The 27723-nt window shown below is 59.7% G+C and overlaps 10 protein-coding genes and 1 pseudogene across 12 annotated transcripts; 4 read left to right on the top strand and 7 right to left on the bottom strand.

Annotated features, from left to right (window-relative positions):
- Window positions 1–300: 300 nt before the first annotated feature.
- Window positions 301–777, bottom strand: SDRG_02847 (hypothetical protein). Its single transcript, XM_008608451.1, has one exon. It carries the CDS (start codon window positions 740–742, stop codon window positions 374–376), a length of 369 nt encoding a protein of 122 aa, XP_008606673.1. The 5' UTR covers window positions 743–777; the 3' UTR covers window positions 301–373.
- Window positions 778–1259: 482 nt separating this feature from the next.
- Window positions 1260–1331, top strand: SDRG_02846 (annotated as a pseudogene). Its single transcript has one exon. The product of its transcript is annotated as a tRNA-OTHER (tRNA).
- Window positions 1332–1916: 585 nt separating this feature from the next.
- Window positions 1917–2285, bottom strand: SDRG_02845 (hypothetical protein). Its single transcript, XM_008608450.1, has one exon. The coding sequence runs from the start codon at window positions 2266–2268 to the stop codon at window positions 1948–1950; it is 321 nt and encodes a 106-aa protein (XP_008606672.1). The 5' UTR covers window positions 2269–2285; the 3' UTR covers window positions 1917–1947.
- Window positions 2286–3508: 1223 nt separating this feature from the next.
- SDRG_02844 (hypothetical protein) lies at window positions 3509–3970 on the bottom strand. Its single transcript, XM_008608449.1, has one exon. The coding sequence runs from the start codon at window positions 3919–3921 to the stop codon at window positions 3601–3603; it is 321 nt and encodes a 106-aa protein (XP_008606671.1). The 5' UTR covers window positions 3922–3970; the 3' UTR covers window positions 3509–3600.
- Window positions 3971–4745: 775 nt separating this feature from the next.
- SDRG_02843 (hypothetical protein) lies at window positions 4746–5368 on the bottom strand. The gene has a single exon (XM_008608448.1). It carries the CDS (start codon window positions 5167–5169, stop codon window positions 4807–4809), a length of 363 nt encoding a protein of 120 aa, XP_008606670.1. The 5' UTR covers window positions 5170–5368; the 3' UTR covers window positions 4746–4806.
- Window positions 5369–5954: 586 nt separating this feature from the next.
- SDRG_02842 (hypothetical protein) lies at window positions 5955–11702 on the top strand (the record flags this gene model as incomplete). Its single annotated transcript, XM_008608447.1, has 10 exons — window positions 5955–6235; window positions 6285–6464; window positions 6513–6611; window positions 6662–6763; window positions 6814–7016; window positions 7058–7294; window positions 7341–7859; window positions 7906–8071; window positions 8118–9011; window positions 9064–11702. The coding sequence occupies exons 1-10, from the start codon at window positions 5983–5985 to the stop codon at window positions 11700–11702; spliced, it is 5292 nt and encodes a 1763-aa protein (XP_008606669.1). The 5' UTR covers window positions 5955–5982.
- Window positions 11688–15168, bottom strand: SDRG_02841 (hypothetical protein). The gene is made up of 2 exons (XM_008608446.1): window positions 15063–15168; window positions 11688–14952 (listed from the first exon to the last, which is right to left on the bottom strand). The coding sequence occupies exon 2, from the start codon at window positions 14942–14944 to the stop codon at window positions 11798–11800; it is 3147 nt and encodes a 1048-aa protein (XP_008606668.1). The 5' UTR covers window positions 14945–14952; window positions 15063–15168; the 3' UTR covers window positions 11688–11797.
- Window positions 15169–16200: 1032 nt separating this feature from the next.
- SDRG_02840 (hypothetical protein) lies at window positions 16201–17147 on the top strand (the record flags this gene model as incomplete). Its single annotated transcript, XM_008608445.1, has 3 exons — window positions 16201–16592; window positions 16641–16799; window positions 16844–17147. 3 exons carry the CDS (start codon window positions 16201–16203, stop codon window positions 17145–17147), a joined length of 855 nt encoding a protein of 284 aa, XP_008606667.1.
- Window positions 17148–17239: 92 nt separating this feature from the next.
- Window positions 17240–18480, bottom strand: SDRG_02839 (hypothetical protein; the record flags this gene model as incomplete). Its single annotated transcript, XM_008608444.1, has 7 exons — window positions 17240–17414; window positions 17462–17527; window positions 17585–17712; window positions 17761–17886; window positions 17932–18105; window positions 18157–18357; window positions 18397–18480. The coding sequence occupies 7 exons, from the start codon at window positions 18478–18480 to the stop codon at window positions 17240–17242; spliced, it is 954 nt and encodes a 317-aa protein (XP_008606666.1).
- A 1058-nt stretch (window positions 18481–19538) lies between these two features.
- SDRG_02838 lies at window positions 19539–24750 on the top strand (the record flags this gene model as incomplete). 2 transcript variants are annotated; one of them, XM_008608443.1, is made up of 3 exons in its annotated part: window positions 19539–19693; window positions 19738–21295; window positions 21338–24750. In XM_008608443.1, the coding sequence occupies exons 2-3, from the start codon at window positions 19747–19749 to the stop codon at window positions 24748–24750; spliced, it is 4962 nt and encodes a 1653-aa protein (XP_008606665.1). In that variant the 5' UTR covers window positions 19539–19693; window positions 19738–19746. The 2 variants fall into 2 exon arrangements, with proteins under 2 accessions (XP_008606665.1, XP_008606664.1); XM_008608442.1 differs by having other exon boundaries at window positions 19738–24750.
- A 609-nt stretch (window positions 24751–25359) lies between these two features.
- SDRG_02837 (hypothetical protein) lies at window positions 25360–27097 on the bottom strand (the record flags this gene model as incomplete). The annotated part of the gene is made up of 8 exons (XM_008608441.1): window positions 25360–25969; window positions 26015–26257; window positions 26306–26379; window positions 26429–26490; window positions 26533–26654; window positions 26706–26828; window positions 26869–26931; window positions 26975–27097. The coding sequence occupies 8 exons, from the start codon at window positions 27095–27097 to the stop codon at window positions 25403–25405; spliced, it is 1377 nt and encodes a 458-aa protein (XP_008606663.1). The 3' UTR covers window positions 25360–25402.
- Window positions 27098–27723: the final 626 nt, after the last annotated feature.

The following is a 27723-nucleotide window of genomic DNA, read 5'->3' as shown; positions in this document are numbered from 1 at the left end:
GCAGTAGCGAGTATCGGTGTCCTATCCCTCTCGCTGCATTGCGACACATTCTGGCCGCCCGACATTCTCTGCTGCATGACGCAGCACCCAGTACAACGACGTTGGTGACCGTTGTCCCTCTGCCCCAGGGAAAGCTAACGGACGAGCACCAGCTCCTCGGCGCGTAGGAGCTGTGTCGCTTCGTCGCTGCGCGGCACTGATCGAGGCGTCACTGTTGCATGGTAATCGACCGGTCGAATACCGATCAACTCGGATATGTCCACCATGTACTACAGCTACCTTTAGCAACATAACTGAACTGTCGCCAACAAAAGTGCAATGTTTGTACAAGGATGTCTAGGTTTTAAATTAAGAGGGTGTCATGCTCTCGGGCTCAGAGGGTGTAGCAATCGAGGGGGTCGCTCAGAAAGTCGCGAAAGACCGAGTCGAGTACGGTAGCGTGTTCCGAGTCGGCAAAGGTGAAGGCCTCGATCGCACGCAAGTCGTCGGGCGAGAACGTGAGCTCAGCGGCTGGCCACGTCGTATCCGTCGACGTCGGCGACGCAGGACCGGAGGCTTCCATTTGACGAAGGCGCTTCTTGGCCGCGTACGCTTGCTGGATGCGGTTGGCCTTGGTGCGGTGGAACTCGCAGAGGAGGTGGAGATCGCCGTTGAGCTTGGTCGAGCGCGGGTGCGAGCACGGCTTGTACGTGTACTGGCAAAGCGCAAGGTCGGCCGATTGCTTGGAAGGCTTGCGGTGCATAGTTGTCAAAATGGATAAGAGTGTGGAGACCACGGACAAATGGGAAATGATCTTTGGGACACCAAACGCTGGACTTGGTGGGGTGGGAATGACGACCCATACGATAAAGTTACTCGCACCAGCTGCTCAGGGTTCATAATCACTTTTGCTTAGTGCTGTAGGCCAGCTGAAAAATTGTCAGACGCATTTCAAATCTGATAGGCCTCGCAGGCTTTGCAAACTCAGGGTCCAATTCAGGTTCCGTACCAGTGAACCGAGGACAGCAATCACGGAGACTGCAACTTATTGTCAGTCATTCGAGCGGTTTCCATCGATGCTATTCGACTAAATAGCCTCGGGCGCGAGGACGTGCAAAAACACGCAGGTGCGGCGGCCATGTAGCTGGTTAAACGAGTGAACGATGAGCTACGAACTACCTGTTGTAGTTGAAGGAGTAGTCGGCAGCGCGATTCAGGGTGCGAGCACTGCATACAAGAAAGCCGCCGCCAATCAAGTCAAGAAGGGGTGTTCTTGTCGACTTCTTTTAGTCTAGCGGTTTAGACACTGGTTTACCACCAGGTAGATCCGGGTTCAAGTCCCGGAGAGAGCACCACTTTCTGATTAATCACATACATTGTACCGCGACAAAGGTTGCACGCGCCAACGAGAAGGACCACGAAGAAATACTACGTCGCACTCGTGAGACCAGCGTAAACACGTCATATCCCCATCCCACGACTGGTCGGTTGCGCGCCCAGTGCGCGAACGTCAAGTGCAATCTACCATTTCAACGCATCTGTTGTATTGCAAAGCCAAATGTGCGTCTCAACTTCGCGCACTTTATCGCGGCATGGTCAGTCGGGCTCAGTTGGGGAAGATCTGATAGTTACTAAACGGCTGGGCGACGAATCTGCCTGCATACAAATTGCAAGCCAATCTCGCTCGAAGCGCAAGCGTGGTCAGAAGCCTCATCCATGGTGCGTGCGTGGCCTTTACTGAAATGCCCCACCCAAGAAGCCTCTTCTGTGACGTAACGTGCAAGATCTCGTCATAAAGTGCGGCAGCTTCGTGACCACACGTGTCTCGTGCTCCTGCCCAAACACACGTCTTCGTACACCTGGTAGTAGTAGCTCCAGGATCCCGGCGTGCCATTGCCATCTTCAGTATCGTCGCGACTTTGCCGTTCCAAGCATCGTACCCACTCCAAAAAAACTACCATTTTAGAGTTAAATACTATCGAGCAAGGTCACCACATCGTCCCACGACAGCTCGTCGCACGTTCCCCTCGTGTCGTCGCCGTCGTGGTCGTCGAGCCACTCGCGCAGAAATTCGAGGTCGTCAAGGTCAAAGATCGGGGACACCGGCGCTCGGTGCAGCGGGCACGACTCGGCCGCGTCACGAAGTCGCTTGCGAGCAGCGTAGACCTTTTGGATGGCGTTGGCTTTGGTCCGGTGGAACTCGCAAAAAGAGTGGAGTTGGCCGTTCTTCTTCTTTGAGCGCGGGTGCGGGCACGTCTTGTACGTATACTGGCAGCGCTCCATGTCCATAGATGCGCGGGGGCAAATGACCAAGTGATTTGAAAACGCTGTCGGCGATGGCGCGAGAATTAATGGCCTATTTTTCGCTAGTTATAGCCGATCATTTGGCGAGCTTCAAGACAAACAACGTTTGTCACTTGTGGGGTGGAATGGAAACGCCGTCACATTTGCAGTCCACCACGCGATCGAGGCCACCGCGCGGCGTTTGTAGACAATGGGGTCGAAAGCACGCTGTACGGGTGGGAATGGTGCGATGATTTGTGCGACAACAAAAAATACGAAAAAATGACTAGCGCTCGATTCACCGACTTTTGTACTCACAAGTGTACATATAAAAAAGAAAAGACTCACTTCAACAAGATATGTGGATGTACCAGTCGAGTCGGAGCACACACTCCAACCGAGGCCTCGTCATCGTCGGGATGCGTACGTACCAAACGTGTTGGCACTTGGCGGAGGAATGGGTGCGCACCGAGGCGGCTCAAGTCGATTCGACGGCAACACGATTCGAATGCTACAAGTGCGGTCAGCGAGCAAAAAATCGTGCGAGTAGCGAAGTAGCCGTGCTGCATTCTTCAGTCGTATTTGCACACCCATGCCAGCATCGAGAACGATTGAAATATTGTGTCAATCATACTAGAGCGCGCTTACTAACCGCCCCAATAGTATGTCAAATAAATAACGTCGGTGGTCCGTAGTATCTACTAATCGAACACGACCGAAACACCCCGAGATACACTCAACATGCGGCTTCAACAAGTGCCAAGACAGCGTTATCCTACACTGTCATGCGTGGCTTCCCAACCGCACAAGTGATCTTCCTCAACAAAGTCGCGCCTGGGAACATGCACCCGGCTGCACCCGTGACGCAACTGTAAGGTGCACGCCGTCGCGCTCGGCGATGAGTAGAGCCGTAGAGTGGGGTGCAGCCGTATGCTACATATACATCCTACTGTCGTGTCGAACGAGGACGCTGGAATCCTACCTGCTGGCGCACGCACGGCCGCACAGTCGCAGACCATGATACGCACTTCAACATGCGAGCATGGTTGGCTACTGTTGTACGACGCGAGGAAGCGTGGGGACGTCCTTGTAGATCCGATAGTAGGATCAAGTGGCTAGCCTGCCGACGTCACGCCTTCTTGCGAGTCGCTACGGCGTCACCACAGTAAGGGCTCGTCTTGCTCAACGAGGCGCGGGCGTCTGCTGTCAAGGATGCAGTGACGACCCGAGAGGAGAAGACAAGTAATAGTGTATGGAGAATATGATTCATAATACCAATCGTATCAGAGAGGTCGTTTGGGGTGTCACTAGAGCATAAATAATAGACAAGCGCGGCCCTTACAGGAACTCGCACACGAGCTCGTCGTCGGTCCAGGACGCGTTTGACGTCGCGTCGCTGAGGTCGCTCACGTCACTGATGAGCTGGTCGATGAAGGCCATGTCGGGCATGGGCAAGCTGAGCTCCATGGCGTCATCGGCGGGCGGCGGCACCTCGAGCAGCGCTTGGCGCTGGCGCTTCTTGGCCGCGTACGCGCGCTGGATCGAGTTGGCCTTGGTGCGGTGGAACTCGCAGAGGAGGTGGAGCGTTCCATTGCGCTTGGTCGACCGCGGGTGCGAGCACGGCTTGTACGTGTACTTGCAGGTTTCGGTCGGGGCCATCTTGGGTTGGCGCTTCAAGGTAAATTGACGTATGAAGCCATCGTGACGCGGAGGATGAAGGCGTGGTGTTACGATGTGATTGCTTGCTTGGCGTGTCCAGAGTGGCACGACCACATGGGACCTCCCCCCGTCGCGAACGCGTTGGCGCCGTTCAGTGCAGCGGGGGCCCTACGAAAAATATGATAGGTTCAGCTGGTGACCTGGCATGCAATAGTAATCCAGCGGCATGATACCGGTCGGCGGAGATCCGAGGACAACGGCCCGACGCCCCGCCCTGCGCCACCAAACTGCTCCGCCGCAACGCTTACGGCAATTCTCTATGGAGCGCAGCAGGTCCGCTCGGGTCCACGAAGGGCTCCAGGGGCAGCTGGCTCCGAAAGCGCCAACTTGGGGCCAGTGGCACAAAACACGAATCACAGTACCAGATGGTAACGGCGGACTACCGACCACAAATGCTGGGACGAGACGAACGTCGGGCGGTCGAAGGTGGGTGGCTGCTGCATAAGCACGGGCGGCTCAAAAATGGCGCGTTCTGGCGCAGATTCGCCCGTCTGAACCGATATTCCAGCCCCACGAAGCACGATGTGCACCGGCGGATGCGCCTGCCATGGTCCCTCGGTCAGTGTCCCTCGGTCGTGTTTGCACTTGCGCCGACAGCGCGGAGCTATCATAGCGGGAGTACCTGAGCCGGACAACCCGTGACGTGGAGGCTTGTGTCGCTGGCGTCGCTGATAGCGCTCGCAGTAGGTCGCCTGTATCTTGACCAAGTAGCCGCCCATGTCACGCTGCCACACGAGGCGCATTCGCTCGTCCAACGCCATTTCTTCTACGTGTATATATGTGTGTATTTCGTAGGATAAACTTTAAGTTAATATGGGCGCGGAATCACAGCTCGATAATTGTGTGCTCCTGGAAGAAGAGGTTGGCGATCATCGCGCAGTCCTCGGCCGTGAGTGGCACCTCGTCGTCGTCGAGCGTCGTCAGGTCCATTGGCAGCGACCACTGCGCGTCGTCGAGGTTCATGGACGCCCAAAACTCGTCGGACGCCGTCGGACTCGTCGCTTGCGCCTGCTGCGCCTGCTTGTGGAGCCGCTTCTTGGTCGCGTACGCTTTTTGGATCGCGTTGGCCTTGGCGCGGTGAAACTCGCAAAGGAGGTGCGGCTTTCCATTACGCTTGGTCGAGCGCGGGTTCATGCACGGCTTGTACGTGTACTTGCACGTCGTGTCGGCGTCGTTCACCATGGTCATGCTGCTGCGGTCGGTCGAATGCGGAAATGGCTTCACAAGCGCTGGCCGATACGAACTGACCAGATGGGATCGGGCTCGAATCCGATTTGGTGCACCCGGTTTGCCATAAAAGCGCACCTTTTTCGATTATACCTGCACCAAGATACACAAAGACGCACCTCATTTGCGCTCGACGGCGGCTTGCGATGCTGCAAGCTCCTCATGCCGTGTTGCTTTGTGTTGCTGTCACCGCCAAGCTTCGCGGCGCGACCGCAGAGGCTTTGCGGGCAGGTGCGCCTTTGCCGGCTGCAGCATCATCGCTCCATTACTCACCATCGAGTTGGCTTCCTTGGCGCCAGTACGAGCGCTGGCACCAAGCGCTGGCCCACTTGCCCTTCTTATCGTTGCAGGAGAACGCCGTCGTCGTCTCCCAACCGTGCGACCTTGGTTCGTTGAGACCAGAGAGTTGTTGTCTTCGAAGGCTGTCTGCGGCTTGTGTACAGAGGCGACAGAAGAATGCGATGGCGCCTTTGCTGGCGATTGTTGGCGTTCCAGCACATTCGTCAGCGTGACACTGGCCACTAAATGCGACCTTCCGCTCTCCTCATTCCAGTTGAATAAATTGAAAAATCAAATGAATTTCGGTACCGGTACCTGGAATACCGTCTGGCCATGCTGCCACGTAAGGCGGGGCGAGTGCTGGGCACTCGATTCTGACAGTGTATCAGGGGTGTTATATTGACTGTAACACGGCAAACTCGCGTCTAACACGCGGCGTGGCGTGTTAGATCGATTGGCATAACGTCCGAACCGACGCGTCAACCACGCTCGACGATGGGCGTGCGACGACTGCTGCGACTGCTGCTGCTACTGCTCGTCGCGAAGGAAGCCGGCGCGTTCCGACTTTTGAACGCGACCGACGTCAATGTGCTCAGTACCTTGCCGCCCGCCGTGTTTGGCCCGTACGCCCGCGGCAATGTCGGCTACTATGGCAACCCAGCGACCACGTCGTTCCGCGAGCACATCAACCCCGGCGCCATCTTCCATCCCGAGCAGCCGACGCAGTGGGGCGGCGTCGCCATCTCGCGTAGACCCCAAGATCCTGTGTTGCGAGCGGCTCATCCTTGCGGTCGTAGTGCAGTGCCCGGGCATGGTCGGGCCATTTAGCGACGGCGAGTACTACTGCGCGGGGCGAGAGTACGGCTACTGCGATCGGCGCTCGAGCACATGCTACTGCAACAAGGGCTACACGGGACGCAACTGCACAACGTGCATCCCAGAGTACTTTGGCGTCGGCGGTCTCTGCTACCCGAAGCGTACGCCCCATTCGCATTCCTAACGTCGTAGCAAGACGGTGCGTGTAGGCAGCTGCCCCAACGACTGCTCTGGCCAAGGCACGTGCGACTACGCGACGGGCATTTGCAGCTGCAGCCCCTCTCGCGTCGGTCTCGACTGCGGCCAGCGTACCTCTTCATCCAACTCTGGATCGGCGGGGTTATCATGGGCGACGTAGCGGCCTGCACTGCGATCGATGCGCTGTGTGTGTCGTGCGCCGGCGCGACGTGTCTTCGCTGCATCCAGAGCTACTTTGTCAGCGCCTCAACCAATCGCTGTGGTACGTGTTTGCGCTTGCGGGATCCGTGGGCCCATACCATGGACCTGTAGTCTCCTGCACAGTGTACGATCCGCGCTGCCGCAGCTGCGACGCCCTGCGCTGCCTCGCGTGCGCTGACTTTCACCTCAACTCGGTCAAGCGCAGCGGACCGCGGACGACCGACCCGTGGCCGATGCCACCCGAAGAGAGGATCCGCGAGTTTTCCTACTTGGCCGTCTTTGGCTCGCAGTCGCCTCACGCCTTTGACGAGACGGTACACTTGTCGACTTGGCATTTGCTGCAACTCGTGCGTAGGAGCCGTACACGCTGCAAGCAACGGCACTGGATGCGACGCAGGCGTGTACGCAAGGCGGCAACGGCGACGCGTCCTGGCAGTGCGTCAGCGCTCCGTCAAGCCACGTCGTTTGCGGCCATGGCGGCACGATCACCTTTGCGTCACCGTCGTACGCCATCAACGAGTCCGCAACGGTGGTTCCGATCACCGTCGTTCGCACCGGTGGCGGTGTCGGCACCGTCTCGGTCCTCTACGAAGTTCGTTTTGTATTTCTATAGAAGCAAGAGCAACCCATGGCTGTAGTTGACGCACATGACGACGACGCCGTCCGACGTGTCCCCGACGGCCTACTACACGACGTCGCAGCGATTGACGTTCTTACCAAGTGTCATTCGCCTCACATTTGCCGTCACGGTGCACGAAAACCCCGTCGCCAAGAACCGGTCGTTCCGTCTCCAGTTGCGCGCACCGTCCGACGGCGCCACGATCGGTGACCAGCGTACGACAACCGTCGAGATTCTTGGCGGCGTCTACCCCGCACCTCTGTTTGCCAACGTGTCGTCGACCGCAACCGCCGGTAGCATCGTGTCCATCTCGATGACCGGTGCACCGGCCCCCCTTGTCGCCTTTGCGGTGTGGCGCAGCAGTATCGTGTCAGATACCGACTCGACGGCGCCGATCGAGCTCGTGGCGACGAGTGCGCCCGGTGTTTTGGCCGCGTCGGCGTGGACTCCGACCGTTGCTGGCAACTACACCGTGCACTTTGAACAACTGTACCGGGGCGGGCTACGGGGCAACTACTTTGCCGATGCCACGTGTCGGGTACATAGACATCGTCTCGTAGCTTCACCAAATCGCAGACAACTAGGGACCCGTGCTCGCCGACCGAAAAGACGCTGTTGTCAACTTCACGGCCACCGACACGTCGTGGGCGTTTGGTAGTGCCCGGTGGCGCGGCTATGTCCGTGCGATGGCTTCGGAAGCGACGACCTTTCGTGTCGACACCCTCGGTGGCGTGCGTCTGTGGCTCAACGGTGCTACTGAGTCCGCCGTGGTAGTTCTCATCGATTGCTTGAGTAGGCAAGCTTGTACTGGACAGTTGGCTGCCGCTGGACGCGCCCAACCGAGTCGGCGCGGTCGTCTTGCGAGCGGGGACACTGTATCAACTCCAGCTGGACTTTCGACCGCACGCACGGTTCTTGGATCGCATTGTGCTCCAGTGGCAGTCACCGTCCCTGCCGCTGCAAGTGATCCCGACCTCGAGTCTCTTTGCAGCCTGGCCCGTCACCGCGCTGCGACCGACGGTTGTTGTGCAACCGGCGCCTGCAGCCGACGCGTGGTACCGTGGTCCGACCACCGGTGTTGCAGGCGTTCCACTGACGTGCCAGTTTTACGCCGTCGACGGCTACGGCAACGTCCGCCGCCGACTCTTTTTTGGCACCCGCGACGACTACCGATGGGTCCTCGTCGGACCCCGCACCGTTGACGGTACCGTCGTCATGAGCCCGGCGACAGGTATCGGGCAAGCAACCGCGACGCCGACGATCGCCGGCACCTACGACGCTACGATTCTGCTCGGCACAACCGTGCTTCGAACCGTCTCAATTTCGATTCGTCCGTCTTTAACAAGTGGGCCACGGTCGTCGGTTGCCGGCGCCGGTGTCGCACCGCTCGGCGTCGTCGCGGCGGCACCGACCGCAATATCACTGCGGGGCGTCGACTTGTACGGGAATCTACAGTCGACGGGCGGCGCCGTCTTTCAAGTCCGTGCGACCCACGTCGCAAGTGGTCGCGTCGATCTCGGTGTCGTTGTCGACGCTGGCGACGGCACGTACGCAGCCACGTACACAGCGCGTTTCATTGGCGCCTACTCGGTCGCGGTCACGATTGCGCAGCTGCACGTGGCCCAGAGTCCGTACAGTATCATGGTAGTTCCAAACGTGGCGTATGGCCCGTCATGCAGCGTCATCAGCGGTACTTTGCGCCTGTCAACATCGTCGCTTGATGCACCAATGATAATGCATAGGCACCACCGGCACTACTGCATCCACGACCGGGGTCCCGGCAACGTTTACGGTTCAGCTCCGCGACGTCAATCGCAACCTGATTTCCTCCGGCGCCGCGACCGTTGCCGTCACGTCGACGTCGCTGCTCGTGTCGCCGAGTTGCGTCAACCGCCTGGACGGCACATACGAGTGCAGCTACACGCCCACCAACGCCACGTCGGCCATGTCACTCGTCGTGACGGTCAACGGCCTTCCGATCCAGCAGAGTCCCTTTGCCGTCGCGGTCACGACCGGTGTCGTCACTGCCGGTGTCTCGGTCGCGCTGTCCGCGCCGGGTAGCAGCGGTCTCTTGTATGGTATCGCTGGAGTGCCAACGTGGCTTCTCGTGCAGGCGCGGGACGCCTATGGCAACAACCGGTCGAGTACGGACGCGATCTTTGTCAGCTTTGCCAACGCGTCGACGTCCGCCGTTGCCGTTGGCACGTCGCTCGTAACGAGCCTCGGACGTGGCCTCTACAACGTCAGCTACACGCTCACGATCGCCGGCGCCTACGCCCTCCATGTCGCGATTGACGCAACGACCACCGAGATCCAAGGCAGTCCATTTACCATTCAGATCTACCCCAACGTCGCTGACCTCGTAACAACAACAGCAACGGTGGTGACGCCGTTGCCATTCATTGCAGGCGCACCCATCGTCGCCGTGCTCGCCCCGCGGGATGTCTACGGCAACCCGACGCTACGGCAGTGGTACCGCTTTGGCACGCCCGAGCTCGTCTCGGCTTCGACGATCGTGCGGCCGACGGTGCAGCCGGTTGACACCTCGACGACTCTAGTCTCATGGACACCGACCGTTGCGAGCGTCTACGCGTTCCATCCGTCCATCTTTCTTCCTGGCGGCGGCAACGCCACGATCATTGCCAACCCCGTAGGCCTCGGCGGAGGGGCTCTTCTGCTGCAGCAACCGCTTCGCTTCGAATTCGGTGCGACCGCCGCGTCACCGTCCGACAGTATGTCGACGTTCAGCGTACGCTGGGAAGGCTACGTGGCGGCACCGACCACCGAGTTGTACACGTTTACTGTGCACGTCGTCGGTGCACTGGCTGTCTATCTCGATGGCGCACTGCGTCTCAACCTCACGTCGTCGACAAGAGCCACGTTCACACATACTATGACAGCATCCGAGCTAGTACCGTGCTCGGTTTTGTTTGCAAAGACAAACGAAACCAACGCGCGGTTTGAGGTGCAGTGGGCTAGCCTCTCGACACCGATGGCGTTGATTCCACCGACGGCCTTGTTTGCGCGATGGCGCATCAACAGCCTCACGCCGATACTGCGCGTCTACCCCGAGGCGTCGGCACCACCGCAATTCAGTATCGCGTCGCCACTGCCACCCACATGGGTTGCCGGGTCGCCCGTGACCTTGGTCATTATCGCCAACGACAGATTTGGCAACGCGCGGGGGCAAGGGGGCGACGGCGTCGGTGTGCATGTCGAGGGGACGTCGACGTCCGTGGTCGTGGCCGACCACCAGAATGGGTCGTACACACTTTGCTTGACAGCGTGGAAGACAGCACCGACGGCCTCGATGACGATCGGTGTCAACGCCACGCCCGTCGACAGCGCACTGAGCCCTGGCGCGTACGCCCGGAGTCTCTGGCGCCTCGGCGCTGCCCCCGTCGCGTTCTCGGTCGTCGCTGCGTCCCCCGTGCTGGCGCAGAGCGTTTTTTCGGGCGATGGTCTGCTCGGTGGCGTCGCCGGCGAGCCGCTTACCTTTGTTGTGCAGCTTCGGGACGCCTACGACAACAACGTTGCGCCTTCGACAGCAACGACAGTGACAGTCACGTTGGCGCCGTTGTCGGTGGTCTGTGTCGTGACACCGGCGGCAGAGGTCGTCACCGCTTCGTGCCTTGTCCGTGTCGCCATCTCGTATACGATCGAGGTGCGTCTCGGTAGTACTTTGTACTCGCCATCGGCGTATGCTCCGGTGGTGCTACCGTCGATACCGGCGTCAGCGACAACGGCCATTTCAACGACACTGCACCCAGCGCTCGAAACGCGGGCGTTTGGCCTCCAGCTCTATGACGCGTACGGCAACGCTGTCCGCCTCGGCGGCGATATCCTCCGCGTGAGCTTTCGCGGGGCCGCCACGAGCGTCGCTACGATCGTCGACAATCTCAACGGGTCGTACGTGGCGTACTACCAGCTGCCGCTCCCCGGCTTGTTTGAGACGCGCGTCGACTTGCTCTCAAAAGCCAGTCGCGGTTTGATCGGGCACTACTATGGCCGCGTCGCGAGCGCCAAACCCGATGTGACGCGGCTCGATGCAACTTGGCGCAATGACGGGTACGCCAAGGTCGTCTGGACCGGGTTCCTTCTTGGTGGCTTCTCCGAGCTCTACACAATTAGCGTTCAGGGCCTACCGACGACCGCAACGGCGCAGCTTCGTGTCGACGACCACGTCGTCACAACCTCCCCGATTGCGCTGCGGGAGGGACTTCCTCACATGCTCACGCTCACTGTCGAAGGGCCTTCGGTGCCATGGTCGGTGACACTAACGTGGGCAAGCGCGAGGACACCGGCGAGTCCTATACCCCTAACCCACCTCTTTGGCGACGCCGTGGAGGCGGCCCCACGGACGCAGTTGGTCGCGGTATAAGACCTAACGATAAGACTCAAACACACGTTGTTATGTCGTCGTCTGTCTCGTTGTTCTCTTGCCTACCTTAATAAAACTACACCACGCGTCTTCACTTATATTGTATCGTCCGTCATGAGGAGCGTGCCAAACTCGTCCGGGTCGTACTCGTCGAGGTCGGCGTCGAGGTCGGCCATGAAGCCGTTCAGCCCGTCGTCGTCCTTCATGTCGTCCTTGAGCAGCTCGGGCGGACAGTCAAAGAGGCCATCTTCCGACGTCTCGGGCTCTGCGAGCGCCAGTGGCGGCGAGAGCGACGCTTCTTCCTTCGGTTTCTTGGCCACGTGCGCCTCGTCCGGCGACTCGAGCGGCCGCTTCTTGGCGTCGGTCGTCGTCGTCGTCGACGACGACGACGACGGTGGGGGTGCCTGCTCCCGCGCCTCTTCGGCCACGAGCTTGTCCATCTCGACGGGGTTGCGCACGAGCTCGCACACGACGCACGTGAGGTTCGTGCACTGCTGAAAGTGGCTCAGCACATACTTGGAGCTGAGGCAGTGGGCAAACGCGCACGCGTCGCTCTTCTTGCACTGGTTGATGTGCGCCCAGAGCTTCTTCATCTCGGCGCAGTGGGCGGCATTGCACTTGTCAAGCGTGCAAAAGAGCGCGTGGCGCAGGTGCAAGAGGCGCTGCTGCTGCCGTTCGAGGATCGTCTGGTTCTGGAGCACATTGCGCGGCTGCATCATGCCAACGACCTTGGTGTGGTAGTCCTGCGTCGTCTTGGCCGTCAGCATCGACGCGATCGCCTTGGCCTTGTCCGTGAACTGACGGATGCGCTCCTTGCTCGTGGCACTCCCGCTCGCCGGCTCGTCCTTGACCGGCGCCGAAGCCTGCGCTGATGCCTGCGCTTGTGCGTGTGCTTGGGCTTGAGCCTGCGCGTGTGCTTGTGCTTGAGCCTGCGCTTGCTGGTGATGTTGTTGTTGCTGCTGCTGCTGATGCTGATGATGGGCTTGGGCTTGGGCTTGGGCCTGGGCCTGAGCTTGGGCCTGGGCGTGCTGCTGCTGCATGTGCTGCTGCTGTTGGTGCTGCTGCTGGCTGTGCATTTGCTGCTGGAGCTGCTGTTGGTACTGTTGTTGAAAGTGGGCTTGCTGCTTCTGCGCATGCTGCTGCGCGTGCTGCTGCTGTTGCTGCGCGAGACGTACGGGCTGGCACACGGCGCACTGCTGCTTCATGCACTGTTGAAAGTGCGCAAGTACATACTTGGAGCTGAGGCAGTGCGCGGTCGGGCAGTTCTCCGTCTGCCGACAGCTCTGGAGGTGGCGCCACAGCGGCTTCATCTCGTGGCATGCCGGCGTTGGGCAGTTGTGCTCGAGCTGGCACTCGCTCGCGTGCCTGAGCTGCATGAGCCGCTGCTGCTGCCGCAGCAAAATCGACTGGTGGTGCTCCTTGGTCTTGTCGTTCAGCATAAACTCGACCTTCTGGTGGTACTCTTGCACCGCCTTCTCGGGCAGCGTCGACGCAATGCCCCGCGCTTGGTTCTGGAAGGCGTACGGCGGCTGCGTGGTGATGATCGAGGGCGGCCCCATCGGTTGCGGTGGCGTGGTGGCAGCGTTGTTGTCCGGCGCCCGGCACACGACACACGTCGGCGTGCTGCACTGCTGGTAGTGCGCGAGGACGTACTTGGAGCTGAGGCAGTGCGGCGCTTTGCAGAGCTCACTCTTGTGGCAGCTCTGGAGATGGCCCCAAAGGAGCTTCATGTCGGCGCACGCCGGGTGCTGGCACTTGTCGGACGGCAGCTTGCACTCGCTCGCGTGCTTGAGCTGCATGAGCCGCATGTGCTGGCGCTGCAAGACGAGCCGGTTCTGGTCCAGGTTCATCATCATCGAGAGCACCTTCTGGTTGTACTCGCCGATCGTGCGCGGCGACAAGTACGACGCAATCGTCTTGGCAATGTCGGTGAAGGACGACGAGCCGTCCTTGGCCGGCGCCGCAGACGCTGTCGGCACTGGGTTGGCGACCGGCCCGACGTTTGTCGGTGGCATGCCATTCGTGTTGCCGTTGTTGTTGCCGTTGTTGGCGGTCGGCGTCTTCTCCTTGGCTTGCTGGTGGTTGGTCTTGTGGATCTCGGTCGCGACTTCCTGAAGCCGCTCCTTGAGCCGCGAGAGGTCGCCGTACTCGGCCTTGGACGCCGCCTTTTGATACAGCATATCTTCGAGCTTCTTGGCCATGTGCGGAAGGCGGCCAATCCACTCGGGCGTCGCGGACGGGTTCTGCGCCTTGAGGAGGTTGACGATGCGCCCAATGAGGTCTTGTCGGAGCGGGTTGTCCTCTTGCGAGCGCCACTCGCCCGCGGGCTTGGGCGTCGCCGCGTTGCTGTTGTTGGCCATCGTCGTCTTGGTCTTGAACTCTTGCGCGACAACGTGGAGGCGCGACTGGAGCGTGCTCATGTCGTTGTACTCGGCTTTCGACGTTGCCTTGCGGTACAAAGCCTCTTCGAGCTTCTTGGCCATCTGTGGCAGCCGCTTCATCCAGTCCTGCGGCGCGTTGGGCTTTTGCATCTGCAGAAACTGGACGATGCGCGTAATGACTTCCTTCCGCATCGCATTGTCGGCCGTCGTCTGCCACGTCGTCATCGGCATCGGCATCGCGCTGTGCTGCGCGAGGTGCCCGGCGGGCGCTTGATTGTGCATCATGCCGGCCTGCTGTTGGTGCTGGTGCTGCTGCTGCATCATCATGTTGGCTTGCATCATCTGGAGGTACTGTTGCTGCTGCTGCCAGAGGTACTGCTGCTGCTGCTGGGGCGGCATCATGTACAGGTTCGGCGGCATGTTGGGCGCCATGCCGTACATGTTGGGCATGCCGCCGCCCATCATCGGGTTCATGCCCATTTGGTTCATCTGCATCATCGGGTCGGCCATCGCGTTGAGGCCCGCCATGTTGGCCGGCGCTTGGCCCGTCGCCGGGTTCCGGCTTGGCGACGTCGTCATGAGCTCGGCTGGGAACTGGATCGCGGCGTCGTCGTTCGAGGCGCTGCTGTTGCTGTTCGTCATCGCGTTGTACATCATCGGCATCGAGTTGGAGCCCATGGCCATCATGCTCTGCATGCTCATCGAGTTGTACAGCGCGGGGTTCATCATATTGGCCGGCGGATTCGCCGGCGCCGATGGCATCGAGAAGGCGTTCCCAAAGAGGTTCACGTTCGGGTTTGTCCCGTTGCCCCCCATCGAAGTGTTAAATAGAAGGTCGTCGTCCGCAAACTTGGGGTCCATCAACGTGGCTACAGCAGCATACACATGAGCGGCCGAGTTCGCACGATAGCCGGCGCGGGCCGGGGCATGCATGGCATCCTTCGGTAGCCCGCGCCAGCGTGCATCGTTAGCCTCATACCTCTCGTGGCGGCGGTCAAGCTGGAAGGCACGGGGAAGGGCGGAGTCGCGGCGCCGCTCGTACTCTGGGGGACCCGCCGACAACGCTTGTGGCAGATGGTTTCTTGTTGTGGAAAGGAGACATTACATTCTGGGGGCAGCGTATCCGGACACGAAGAACACGCTTGGCTTCGTTTGCGTATGGTCGGCCACCGCGGGTATGGTTTTCTGCAGGTTTATCCGGACTACGGATACGATCCGGGCTATCCGGATGACTGGACCTCCGCCAACAAAATTCAGGTCCCACTCTTTTTCAAATTTTGAACTGCGTATCCGGACCCGGCACTGGCGTTTTGCATTACTGTCCCTGGCGTTCCCGCCGAATTGCTCGACAAATATCAAGCTGAGAAATCAAACGCTTCGAGTCTTCGCGCCGAGCGACGATTAGCATGATCTGGACTATCCAACACTGTTGGATACTTCTATCCAATTATCCCGATGCGTGCAGGATTGCCACGCGTTTGCGGGAACGGTCACTGGTACCGCAGAGAGCTTGAAGGCTGTTTGGACAACGCATACTTGTATCTACTGCAACGAAACCGCACGTTGCATGGACATAACGAAACTTAGTCGAGTCCTTTCTAAATGCACAGTTGTCCTACATTACACTCTATACCAAGCACGCTTGCGCCAAAGACCTTTGGGTTGCCGCCGTCGGCTTTGCGGTTCGCCAAACGAGACGAAGACGAAAGATTGGGTGAGTAATGAGACGGTTTCGATAAAAGCAAGAGGTATAGAAACGTTCAGTGTCGGCTAGGAAAACGCGCGGCGGCGGTGCGGCCTCCTTGCGTCCCACGCTGGCCGCATAAGCTCGCATCCGATGCCAGCTCGACGCTCTTCTTTAGTTAGTCGGTATCGACTACCTGTCGATGTCGACTGGCTGTCACGCCAGTCGGTCTCTCTCTCTCGATACGACGACGACCGAAATATCAGCTCGGTGGATTTTCCTCCAGTGTTGTGCCACGTCCCACATTTACTTGGCTTGATTATGGCCGTTTGCCACATTTACGACGTTTGCCTACTTGTGGCAATGTGCCAGAAGTAAAGACCGTATTTAATTACAACCGTGTGTAATAAAAATATTTCAAATTTGCGTCATCATGGACCGGATCGTCCTGGCGCCGATCCTGCGGCTCCTCGCGGTCCAAGGCGGCGTCATCCCGCCTGTCCCGCTCTTCATGGGCCTCTCGTCTGCCATCTTGGCCGCGATGCTGGCCATGGCCTACAGCCTCTCGCACGTTAGCACACCCTTGGCGATCGTCAGCTTTGGCTTTGGCGGGCTCGTTCTCTGGCGCAAGCTCGTGCGCGCCGTCGGCCTCCACACGCGCCGCGAGTCGTACCTTCTCGCGATGCCACCGCAGCCCGACGCTGTTCGCATCGTGTGCATCGCCAACACGCACGGCAAGCACACATTTATCGACGTCCCGCATGGCGACGTGCTGCTCGTGGCCGGCGGCTGCACCAAGTCTGGCCGCCATGACGAAGCCGAAGCGTAGCCTCTCCACGAGCCATACGCAGCATGTCTAATGACATGTACTAGGTTCAACGCATGGCTCTCGGGGCTACCGCATGCGCACAAGCTCGTCGTGCCGGGCGAGCACGAGCGGTCGCTGGACCTGACCATCCTCCTCCCGAGCGCCACCGTGCTTCTCGACGAAAGCTTGACAATCGAGTCCATTCGATTCTTTGGCGCCTCCAGGTACACGCCGTCTCTCGCATCTCGTATACGTATGGCCGTTCTAGCGTGTCGCTCGAGTGGCGAGACGTGCCACGGTCCACCGACATACTCGTGACGCCCATGCCGCCGCTTGGCATCCTGGACACGACGTTCACAGGCCACCACGTGGGGCACGAAGAGCTGTTGAAGGCGGTGTTGAGCACACTGCGCCCAACCTTTCACGTCTTTGGCATGGCGCAGGCGTCGTACGGGCACAAGACGCTGGGCGCCACAACATTTGTGAACGCAGCCATCTGCACGGCGCTCGAGCAGCCGACGAACGCACCAATGGTGTTTGACATTCGCAAGCCTTCGACCGTACACAGCTAGCTAGTTTAGACGATAATAGCAGTAGTGGCTGTCATCCACTCGGCTTTGAGTAGCAAGGGGATATCCACATCTATCCGATACCCTTATGCGGTTTACGATTCGAGCAGCGTCCCTAACGTGCTATCTTGAATCTTCTGCCACCGCGAAATCATAAAGAGCTGCATCTTGATGAGACCGTCGACTTCGGCGGGCTCACTTGACTGCAGCGGGTAGGCGCCGACGCACTTGTGCAGATAGCGCCGGCCTGTCAATGGCACGACATGAATGCTACGCCGATATGCATGAGTGAAATCATCGCCGAGGTCGACGCGTACGAGCCAATGTTGGAGGTCGTTTCGAGCGTGCCAGGCGCCAGACCCATGTAGTAGATATTGATTGTCCTACGCATGACGATTCTGCAGTGCGTGCTCGTGCTCGTCGGCATCGAGCGTCGGTACCCGGTCTCTTGTACGTAGTGCTTGAAGCACACTTGGTAAATCGTCTTGGGCTTGGACACGCGGTGCTGCACGATCCCTTCAATCTCGAGCCGCATGACGACAAACGAGTCGCCAAAGCGAGAAATGACCTGTTCCGTGATAGCTTCTAGACGAGTAGCGCACAGAAGGATGACTACCGAGTGGTCGCGGAAGGCCTCAAAGAGCGAGAGGAACCGAGCGCTGTTGGTGTACGCTTGCCATATGCACTCGGCGACCGCCGCCACGTCATGGTACGGAAGAACCTTGTCGAGCACGTACCACAGCTATATACGATCCCATAAGCAGGCGAGCGAGGGGCATCGGCGTACGTGGTCGGGCTCGGTCGTCGACGCCATGAGCGTCCAGTTCTGCAGCACATGGCAGGTCGAGGCCGGGTCCGTCGGAAGACTGTGCTTGTCGTTGATGCGTGTGATGACGTCGCGCATGCGTGTGAAGAGATATGTCGTGTCGTACAGCCGCGCGTCTTCGTGCGGCAGCGTCGGCTACACCAAGACGATGACGCTACGGAGGCGATTGCATGGACGACGTCGTACAAGCTTGGCGAGGAGCCCGAGCAGCATCGTTTGTCGCTGCAGCAGCATTAAGCGCAGCACGCTGTTGTGCTTCTCGTACGCCGAACTCGTGTAGAGGAGCCGGCGAAGCTGCTCCAGACGGCGCGCGACTTCTGGGCGCTTCATCTGGTCGACGTATCGCTCCAGCTGCGCAACGGTCGTCGCGAGCGCGACGAGGTTGTCCTAGCCGCTGCATCAGTCGCGCTCATCATTGGCGCCTACCTTTTCGCGCTGGCGGTGCAGCCGGCTGTGCTCGCGGGACCGGAGCCGCTGTCGCTCGCGGGCCGACAGCGTCGGGGTGTTCATGCAAATCTTTTCAAATGCATGTCGATGGGCTATTCACGGCCCATCCGGATGGGTCACCTACCCGACACCCGAGTGTCGGCTATACAAACCATATGCTGGAAACGCGAAATAATGTTGAAATAGTGTGCGGCGAGCGTGAGTAATACAACTGCACTGCCTTTCGACGGCAGCGCTGCGTTTGACGCGTCGCGGTGCGATTAACGCACGCCATCACGGGAATTTAACCTACTTCCACCCCCGCTACACTACAACTGCACCGTGTCCACTCGCAGCGACGAGCTTCGCTCGCCGTCTTCGTGACAATCGGCATGATCGCGACGATCGACTAACTATTCTACTATTGTACAGTGCCCTTGTTTGCTTCCTACGCACCGTGCGGGCAGCGTGCACTTGCAAGATACTTTGTGAGCGCGCCACTTGATTGGTCCACTGGGTTCAACGTCACGGCAACGCGATCTTAACTGTGCACACATTGTCTTTGGTCTACACACCGCCTCGTGCGCTCCAGTCGTCGCAAAGTCTTACCAGCTGAAGGTCCCAACGGAGCGCAGTCGGGACAAACTTCCTACTGCAATACGTTCTTAGTTCAATCGCGTCGGGGCGGTGGGTGGCCGCCTCCTTCTCGCAACGACCATGCAGCCTGGGAGTTGACGTCATGTTCAGATTTATGCACGATACCAGCAACCAGTACCAGTACTTGGACTCGCTCGAACGAGGTCGCAAGAGACCCGGCTTGGCCTCGTGTGCCTGCGACGTCGACTCGAGCTTCTTCCCGACAGCGGTGTGTCGTAGCCGGCTTACGAAACCAGAGTGTCGTTTATAAAAAGAGGATGGCGGTGTCTCTGGATAAAAAACGCACTTTACCCCCGTAATACGAACGTAGGTTCGTAACGCAAGGGGCAAAAGAGTCAGACCATGCATCCAGAACGCGCTTTAACCGGATTTGGGGCCCCTCGAGAGAGTGACATATGTCACTCGAAACCACCGTCGCTCACTACGGAGGGGAATTAGACTTGGAATTTGTATGCGCTCCTCAAGATGGCCACTCGAAATAGAATTTTGAGCACCAAATCCACATTGGGATATCTCGATTCCAGCGCGGCCAGCGGCGATCCCTCCTCCTCGTCTCTCTCTTGACGGTGGTCCCGCGCGATCCGCAGTACATATATATCCACCTCCCTCGGATTCTCTGTGGCCCAAGCTCTCGATCGAGGTACGCCATGCCCATGTACGTGCCGGCCTCATGGGCGAGCGTAGGCCAGCAGCATGGACAAGGCCTTCGCGACCGACTTTGGCGACGCGAGCAATTTCTTTTACGGCAACCAGTTCAACCCGCCCGGCAATGGCGACGCGTCCGGCGGCGACGACGCAGCAATCGAGTTTCCGGACGAGCTCAACAACACGACGCCCAACACCAACAACAATGCGATGAACCCGGCGCAAATGAACAACGCGATGCTCATGCAGCAGCAGCAGCAGCAGTACGCGGCGCAGTTCAACCCAATGCTCGCCGCGGGGTACTCGAGCCAGTTCCAGATGAACCCGCAACTATTTATGAGCCAAATGACACCGCAGCAGCGCCAGTACCTCCAGCAGCAGCAGTATATGATGATGCAGCACCAGCAGCGCCTTCTCATGGCGCACCAGCAGCAAGCAGCGCAGTCGGCCGCGATGCTCCAAGCCGCCAACGCCAACGCCAACGCCAACGCGGCCGCGAGCGTGCCACCGACGCCGACGCCGGCACCAACGTCTGCGCCACCGACGCCCGCGGCCCCGGCAACGACATGGCAGTCGCCCAACGACAACCCGAGCCGCCGCGAAGTCATTACGCGCATCATTCACTTTCTCCAGTCACAAAAGCCCAACGCGCCGCCCGACTGGATGCGCCGGCTGCCGCAGATGGCCAAGAAGCTCGAAGAGTCGCTGTACCGCAACGCCGCGTCGAAAGCCGAGTACATGGACCCAAACACGCTCAAGCAGCGGCTACAAGTCGTCGCGCGGAGCTTCCACACGATGAAGCAAGCGACGGCCACGCCGGCGACGCCGCAGCAGCCGACATCGACGCCGTCTCGGCCCGCAACGCCGACGCCCGTGCCGACGCAAGGCAATCTCATGCAGACGTTCCGTGCGCGCGTGGGCCAGATCGCCGCGCTTGTCGCCGCGCCCACTGCAGCGCAGTACAACCAGCGAGTGCAGCACATGATGGGGCAGCTCGAGCAGTTTCGGCCGATGCTCGTCAAGCAGCACCACCGCTTGTTGCTGTTGCGGCACGCGACTTGGTGCCACTCGGCCGAGTGCAAGGTGACGGACTGCGCCGAGATGAAGACGCTGTGGACGCACATGCCGACGTGTGGGCAGATGAGCCAATGCGGTGTCCAGCACTGCATTAGCTCCAAGTATTTGCTGAGCCACTTTCAGCAGTGCAGCCTCGGGCCGTGCCTTGTGTGCCAGATCGTGCGCGTGCCGCTGGAGGCCAAGGACGCGGCCGGCCAGCTCATCGCGGACCCCGCGGTCGCACTCACGCATCTGCGGCAGCTCCAGCAGGCGCAGCAGCAAGCCAAGCTCAACGCGACGCCGCGCGCCGCCGACAACAACAAGCCCGAGACGCTCAAGCGCAGCGCGTCGCAAATGTCGATCGACACGTCGTCCACATCGATGCAGAGCTTGCTGCAGACCCCGACGCAGCCGCCCAAGCCGTCGCCGACGCAGCCGGCCGCCGTGCAACAGTCCGGCATGATGCAGCCGCAGCCGGGCATGATGCCGCAACAAGCCGGTATGGTGCCACAGCAGCCAGGCATGGTACCACAGCAGCCAGGCATGATGCAGCCGCAGCCCAACATGATGCAGCCGCAGCCAGGCATGATGACACAACATCCTGGTATGATGCAACCGCAGCCCAACATGATGCAGCCGCAGCCGGGCATGATGCCACATCAACCAGGCATGATGCCGCAACAGCCCGGTATGATGCCGCAACAGCCCGGTATGATGCCACAACAGCCGGGCATGATGCCGCAACACCCCGGTATGATGCCACAGCAGCCCGGCATGATGCAGCCCAACATGGTCGCGATGCAGCAGCAGCAGCTCATGCTGCAGCAGAAGCAGCAGATCGAGGTGCTCAAGAAGCGCTTTAGCGAGTGGACGCCCGAGCAGCTCCATGCGCACAGCAAGAAGCTCGAGGCATTGGCCGAGTCGCTGCGCAGTCACATGCAGAAGAGCGCGGTTGACGCCAACAAGCAGATGGAGCTCTTCCAAGGCTCGATGGACCCGGCGGCGCGGCAGCGGTACCAGCACGCAGCCATGGACGCGCAGCGGCAGCTGCAAGACTTCAAGGCCAAGTACCAGCGCTGCCTCACGCAGTACAAGATCATCTCGTTCACGATCCAGAGCCGGTCCGCATCAATCTCGACGCCGCCGACGCCGCCCGCACCCGCATCGACGCCGCCGTCAGCAACCACGACCGTCGCAACGCCGCCCGAGACGACAACCATGTCGCCGGAGAACGCCAAGCCCGAGCCCGCGGCCAAGAAGATGAAGCCCGAGCTCAAGCCCGAGGTCGCGATGCCGGCGGACGAGCCGCCGGGCGAGGCCGCGTCACCGTCGACGTACATGCTGCCGCAGATGACCGACATGGAGATCCGCGCGCACGTGGCGTCACTCCAGTCGCAGCACTGCGCGTCGCTCACGGTCGCGCAGCTCAAGAAGAAGCTCGAGCCGCTGCTTCGGAGCATGATGGACCACAAGTTTGGGTGGGTGTTTTCGTCGCCGGTCGACCCGATCGCGCTCAACATCCCCAACTACTTTGATATTATCCGGCGGCCCATGGACTTTGGGACGATCAAGAAGAAGCTCGACGCCAACTTGTACAAGCATTTGGCGCCCTTTGCAGCCGACGTGCGGCTCACGTTTCGAAATGCAATGACGTACAACAACGAAGAATCGGACGTGCACCAGCTCGCCAAGGACATGCTCGGCGACTTCAACGCGGAGCTGAGCAAGGTCGAGAAGGAAGTCGCGGCCGACGAGGCCAGTGCGCGCGCGCGCGACGGCGCGTGCAAGCTCTGCGGCATGGAGTCGATGGTGTTTGAGCCCGCGATTCTGTACTGCAACGGCGAGTGCAACACGCGGATCCGGCGCAACTGCTACTACTACTGCGCGCCGGACAACAAGTACCACTGCTGCACCAACTGCTTTCCCGCGCTGCCCGAGTCCATCTCGGCGCCATCAAACGACGGCGGCCCGTACGAGAAGAGTGGGCTTGTCCGCAAGAAGAACGACGAAGTCCACGAAGAGCCATGGGTCCAGTGCGACCACTGCAACCAGTGGGTGCACCAAGTCTGCGCGCTCTTCCACCACAAGCCCGGATCCGAGAGCAATGAGAAGACGACCACCATGAGCACGGCGTTCCACTGCCCCGAGTGCCTCCTCTCGCTGCGCGCCAAGTCGCCGTCGGCATTCCCGCTCGAGAAGAAACTGCTTTCAGCCAAGCACCTGCCGCGGTCCAAGCTCTCGGACTTTTTGGAGCGCCGCGTGCAGCATTTGCTCGCCAAGGAGGCCGAGGCCGACCCGTCGACGGGCAAGGCCGATGCGCTCGTGATCCGCCAAGTGAGCAACATTGAGAAGCAGCTCATCGTGCGCGACAAGATGTATGCACGCTACAAGGAGCACAAAATCCCGTCCGAGCACCGGTTCAAGTCCAAGTGCCTCTGCATGTTTCAAGAGACGCACGGCGTGTCGGTGCTTCTTTTTGGCATGTACGTGCACGAGTTTGACGAGCAAGAGAGTGCGGCCAACCAGCGCCGCGTGTACGTGTCGTACCTCGACTCGGTCAACTACCTCGAGCCGGTCCATTTGCGCACCAAGGTGTACCACGAGATCCTCATCGGGTACCTCGAGTTTGTCAAGCAGCGCGGCTTCCACACGGCGCACATTTGGGCGTGTCCGCCGCTCAAAGGCGACGACTACATCTTGTATTGCCACCCCGAGTCGCAGAAGACACCAAAGAGCGACCGGCTCCGGCAGTGGTACGTGCAGATGCTGCTCAAGGCCAAGGAAGAAGGCATCGTTGTCGACATCCACAACATGTACGACGAGTATTGGAGTCACGCGGGTGCGTCGCCGATGGCGCTGCCGTACTTTGAAGGCGACTACTGGGTCGGTCTCGCCGAAGACCTCATCGAGAAGATGGACGAAGAAGAGAAGGCGGACGTCAAGACGAAGAAGCCGGCCAAGGCCAGCATCAACAAGCTCTCGAAACCCAACAAGCGCCAGGGCAAGGACAAGGACAAGAGCGAGGCCGAGGTCATCGATTTTTCGGACCCGCTCATGGCCAAGCTCGGCGAAGTCATCAAGCCAATGAAGGAAGACTTCCTCGTCGTCAACCTCTTTCCGTGCTGCAAGAATTGCAAGAGCGTCGTGGGCGCGGGCACCGTCTGGAAGGAAACCAAGCCGGCCCCCAAGACGTCGGCGGCGTTTGTCTGCGACAGCTGCTACCAAGCGAGCCCGCTGCCCGAGGCCGCGTGGGTGCCCACACCGCTGCCGCTCGTGCTCCGAGACAAGTGTGTCGACCCGGACGAGCTCGTGGAGAGCGAGGTGTTTGACACGCGCCAAGCGTTCCTCTCGCTCTGCCAAGCCAACCACTACCAGTTTGACGACCTCCGACGGGCCAAGCACACGTCCATGATGACGTTGTACCACGTGGGGCAGCCGCCGAACGGGTATGTGTATAGCTGCAACGTGTGCTCGGCCGACATCACGTCGGGCACGCGCTGGCACTGCAACACGTGCCCCGACTACGACGTGTGCGAGTCGTGCCACACCAAGAAGGCCCAAGTCCACGTCCACATCCTCGAGGCCATCGGGACGCTCAACGAGACGATGCGCAAGGCGCGGGAAGAGCGCGCCAAGAGCATTGCGCTGCACATGCAGCTGCTGGTGCACGCGAGCAGCTGCAACGCGGAGAAGGGCAACTGCACGTCGCTCAACTGCGAAAAGATGAAGGAGCTGCTGCGGCACGGCGGCAACTGCAAGCTCCGGGCGACCGGCGGCTGCACGATTTGCCGGCGCGTCTGGGCGCTACTGCAGATCCACGCGCGCCAGTGCCGCAACGCCGAGTGCTCGGTGCCGCGCTGCAAGGACCTCCGCGAACACCTCCGCAAGCTCGCGCTGCAGCAACAGCTCATGGACGACCGCCGCCGCGCGGCCGTGACGGAGCAGTACCGCCAGCTCAACACCACGGAGGCGCCGGTCGAAGGTGCATCGGCCTAGTTAGTTGTCGACGAGATATCGATGTAGAACAGATATGCGCCACGTAGTGTAATGATCAATAGTATTACTAGTTAGAAAGATAGGTACCAGAGACCGAGCCGAGCACAGTTGGCAACCACAACCCTCACTGTACTCGTCGACTTGACGTCCAAGTCAGTAGGCTTATCGACACCAGTGACGTGGCACGCTCACGTGCACGATCGACAACCCTCGATCGCGTGTACCTACTTGCGTCCATCGAGACGGCGCATAGCGCTCCGTGGCGAAGACACTGTCTGCTTACGATGCCCACTCTTTGGTCATTAACGTCCTATGGCGGTCCATGATGGCGAACCACTGGCGACGGGATGGTGGACCGGACTTGAGTTCGGGTTAGGGTTCTCGTAGCTCGTCGCACAGGTAGAGCGCCTCTCATTTCTTATTGTGACACAGAAGTCGGTGTAGGCTTTGCGACAACTTTTGTCGGCTACTGGTGCAGGTCGTCAAGTCAGCGCCGGACTCGTCGACGTCCCCATCGACACCTCCTCGTCACCTCCAGCGGGTAGAACCCTTCTGCGCTGATCCTCTTGTCGTTGTGTCCATCATATCATAGCTTCTCACGATAGAACACCCGAGGCAAAATCATTCGAGTTGACAGCACCAATGTTTTGTCTTACGGCGCGAGCTCTTCGTCAAAGAGCAGCGGCACGCGACCCGACTCGTCTTCGGTGCTGCTCTCGGTATCTACAAACGTTGGTGTGGCGCCGACGCGCAGCTTGCAGGCGACGACGACCGACGCCGCATAGAGCACCAGCGAAAGCACAAACGGCACGGCTTGCTCGCTCTCACTCTTGGTCGAGAGCGTCGCATAGAGCGTCGAGTACGCAAGGGGTCCGAGCGCAGTGGCGAACGCGCGGACGCCGTAGACCGCGCCTTGGACATGGCCTTGGTCCAACGCGCTCACGTGGATCGACTTGAGCGACGAGATGGCCGCAAACCCAATGTCACCGAGGCCCGAGAGCACGGCGCAGACAAAGATCCAGAGGGTGTCATGCGTGAGGAGCGAGAGGAGGTACATGCCCGCCATGCCCGTATACGCAATCAGCGAGAGGACGAGGACGCCTTTTTCTCGGAGCACAGAGATGAGCGGCTGGAGGAGGACGCCTTGGGCGACCATCGAGCTCACGCCCACGAGCAGCATAAAGGTCGCAATCCCGTTCTTGTCAAATCCGAGTACATTCTATCAAGATATCAATTGCAACATGACAGAGAACGAGACGAGTACGTTGAAGTAGAAGGTGCGGTAGCTCATCAAGCCCGACGAGACAAAGGTGGAGAGCGCTATGATGATCGAGAGACCGCGGAAGAGCGGCGTCTGGAGAAGGATGCCCATAGCCACAAAGGGGTTGAGCGACGCGGTTTTCGATGCGTGCTTGGCGACGCGCTTGGGTAGCGTCTCGGAGATGCACACCAGACTCCAGATCAGTCGAAGGACGTAGAAGCCGCACGACGTGACCAGAATTTGGTACTAGACATAAATCTGGTTCAGGCTCGAGAGGTAGAGAAGGGCGTGTACCGTCGAAAGGTGCTGGGTCAAGGCGATCGCTAGCGAGTACGAGAGTGACCCGACGGCAAAGAGAGCACCGAACGCTACACAATGATGTAAAAGTTAGTCTTCTTTCGTCGCCCAGAGGACTACCAGTCGCTCGGTTCTGCGGCGCAATGACGTCGGCGACGCACGCGGCAAAGACCGAGCCGGACCTAATGACACATTTGTACAACATTTGAATTTAGCGATAATACAGGTAGGCGTTGTAGACAAATTTCGTGATAAAGTAGAAGAGAATGTCTTGGTTGTAGTCGTTGAAGAGCAGCACCGTGAACGGGTAGACCACATGCAGCACTTGGGCCAGCACGATAAACGGCTACCCAGTGTACACTTGAGTATACCATGATACATCAGTAGAGAAGGCTACCTTGCGGCCGTAAATGTCGGAGCTCTGGCCCACGAGCGGCGCGAGGAGGAAGCTCACGATGGACCCGGCCGACGACGTGGCGCTCGACCAGAGGTTGGCCTGACGCGAGCCCGCAATGCACACCTACAAACAGCGTGGGCTAGGCTCCGTAGGCGTAGCGTACGCTGGCGGTGTGGTTGCGGACGCAGTCGATGGGCACGCCATGGTTGGCCTTGCGGGCAAAGTACTAGAGGCGCGAACTTGAGGCTCGTTGACGACGCTGGACGTACCTCGGTCGTCGTGATGGGCAGCACGGGCACGAGGAGGCCGTACGAGAGCGACTCGAGGCAGGCGAGCATCGCCAGTGGGTAGATGGCCACGAGGCAGGCGGCTGCGGACGCCAGCTTGGGCATTTTGTATCTTTGCTGCCTGTCTGGCAATTTTATTTTGATCGCGTGCGACACCATATTGAAACCAAGCTATTTTTATTATGAATGTATGGGGCACGGGGCGAACCTGAGGTGCGCGAACTTGCACTTTGGAGCCAAAGCTTCGGCCGCGATCTTTGCGCAGATGTCATTTTCAAGTTCACACGATCGCACTGTGAAGTGCGTAAATAACATATAGCTTGTAAGAATATATGCCACTGTTGCAAGACTCGACGCGCGAGCTAGCGACCATAGCTAGCGACTGTAGTTGGGTGTTTTAGTACAAGTAGTTTCCAGTTGTGGAAAAAGTGAGGACGTATATTGACATAGTAAGTAGATAGTGACGATGCACGAAACGACGATGAGAGATGCCTAGGCCCAGCCGCCACCACCGCCGTTGGTGTTGGTGTTAGCAGTGCCTTGGCCGCCCCAGCCACCGCCACCGCCGCCGCCGTTGAAGAGACCGTAGCCGTTGAGGCAGTTTTGGACGAGGCTGCTGATGGCGCCGCCGAGGTCGATGCCACCGCCACCGCCGCCCCACGTGGCGCGCAGGTTCTGGGTCTCGCTGGCGGCCGTCGTCGAGTCGATGCACTGGAGCACGGCGAGAGCGC

The sequence above is a fragment of the Saprolegnia diclina genome, assembly GCF_000281045.1.
Source record: "Saprolegnia diclina VS20 unplaced genomic scaffold supercont1.6, whole genome shotgun sequence".
NCBI classification, from domain to species: Eukaryota; Oomycota; class Saprolegniomycetes; order Saprolegniales; family Saprolegniaceae; genus Saprolegnia; species Saprolegnia diclina.
This window is presented reverse-complemented; position numbering and strand designations above follow the sequence as displayed.

Excerpts from the sequence above, each read along its gene's own strand:
- SDRG_02847 (XM_008608451.1), bottom strand. The coding sequence starts at position 742 with ATGCACCGCAAGCCTTCCAAGCAATCGGCCGACCTTGCGCTTTGCCAG.
- SDRG_02845 (XM_008608450.1), bottom strand. The coding sequence starts at position 2,268 with ATGGACATGGAGCGCTGCCAGTATACGTACAAGACGTGCCCGCACCCG.
- SDRG_02844 (XM_008608449.1), bottom strand. The coding sequence starts at position 3,921 with ATGGCCCCGACCGAAACCTGCAAGTACACGTACAAGCCGTGCTCGCAC.
- SDRG_02843 (XM_008608448.1), bottom strand. The coding sequence starts at position 5,169 with ATGACCATGGTGAACGACGCCGACACGACGTGCAAGTACACGTACAAG.
- SDRG_02841 (XM_008608446.1), bottom strand. The coding sequence starts at position 14,944 with ATGGACCCCAAGTTTGCGGACGACGACCTTCTATTTAACACTTCGATG.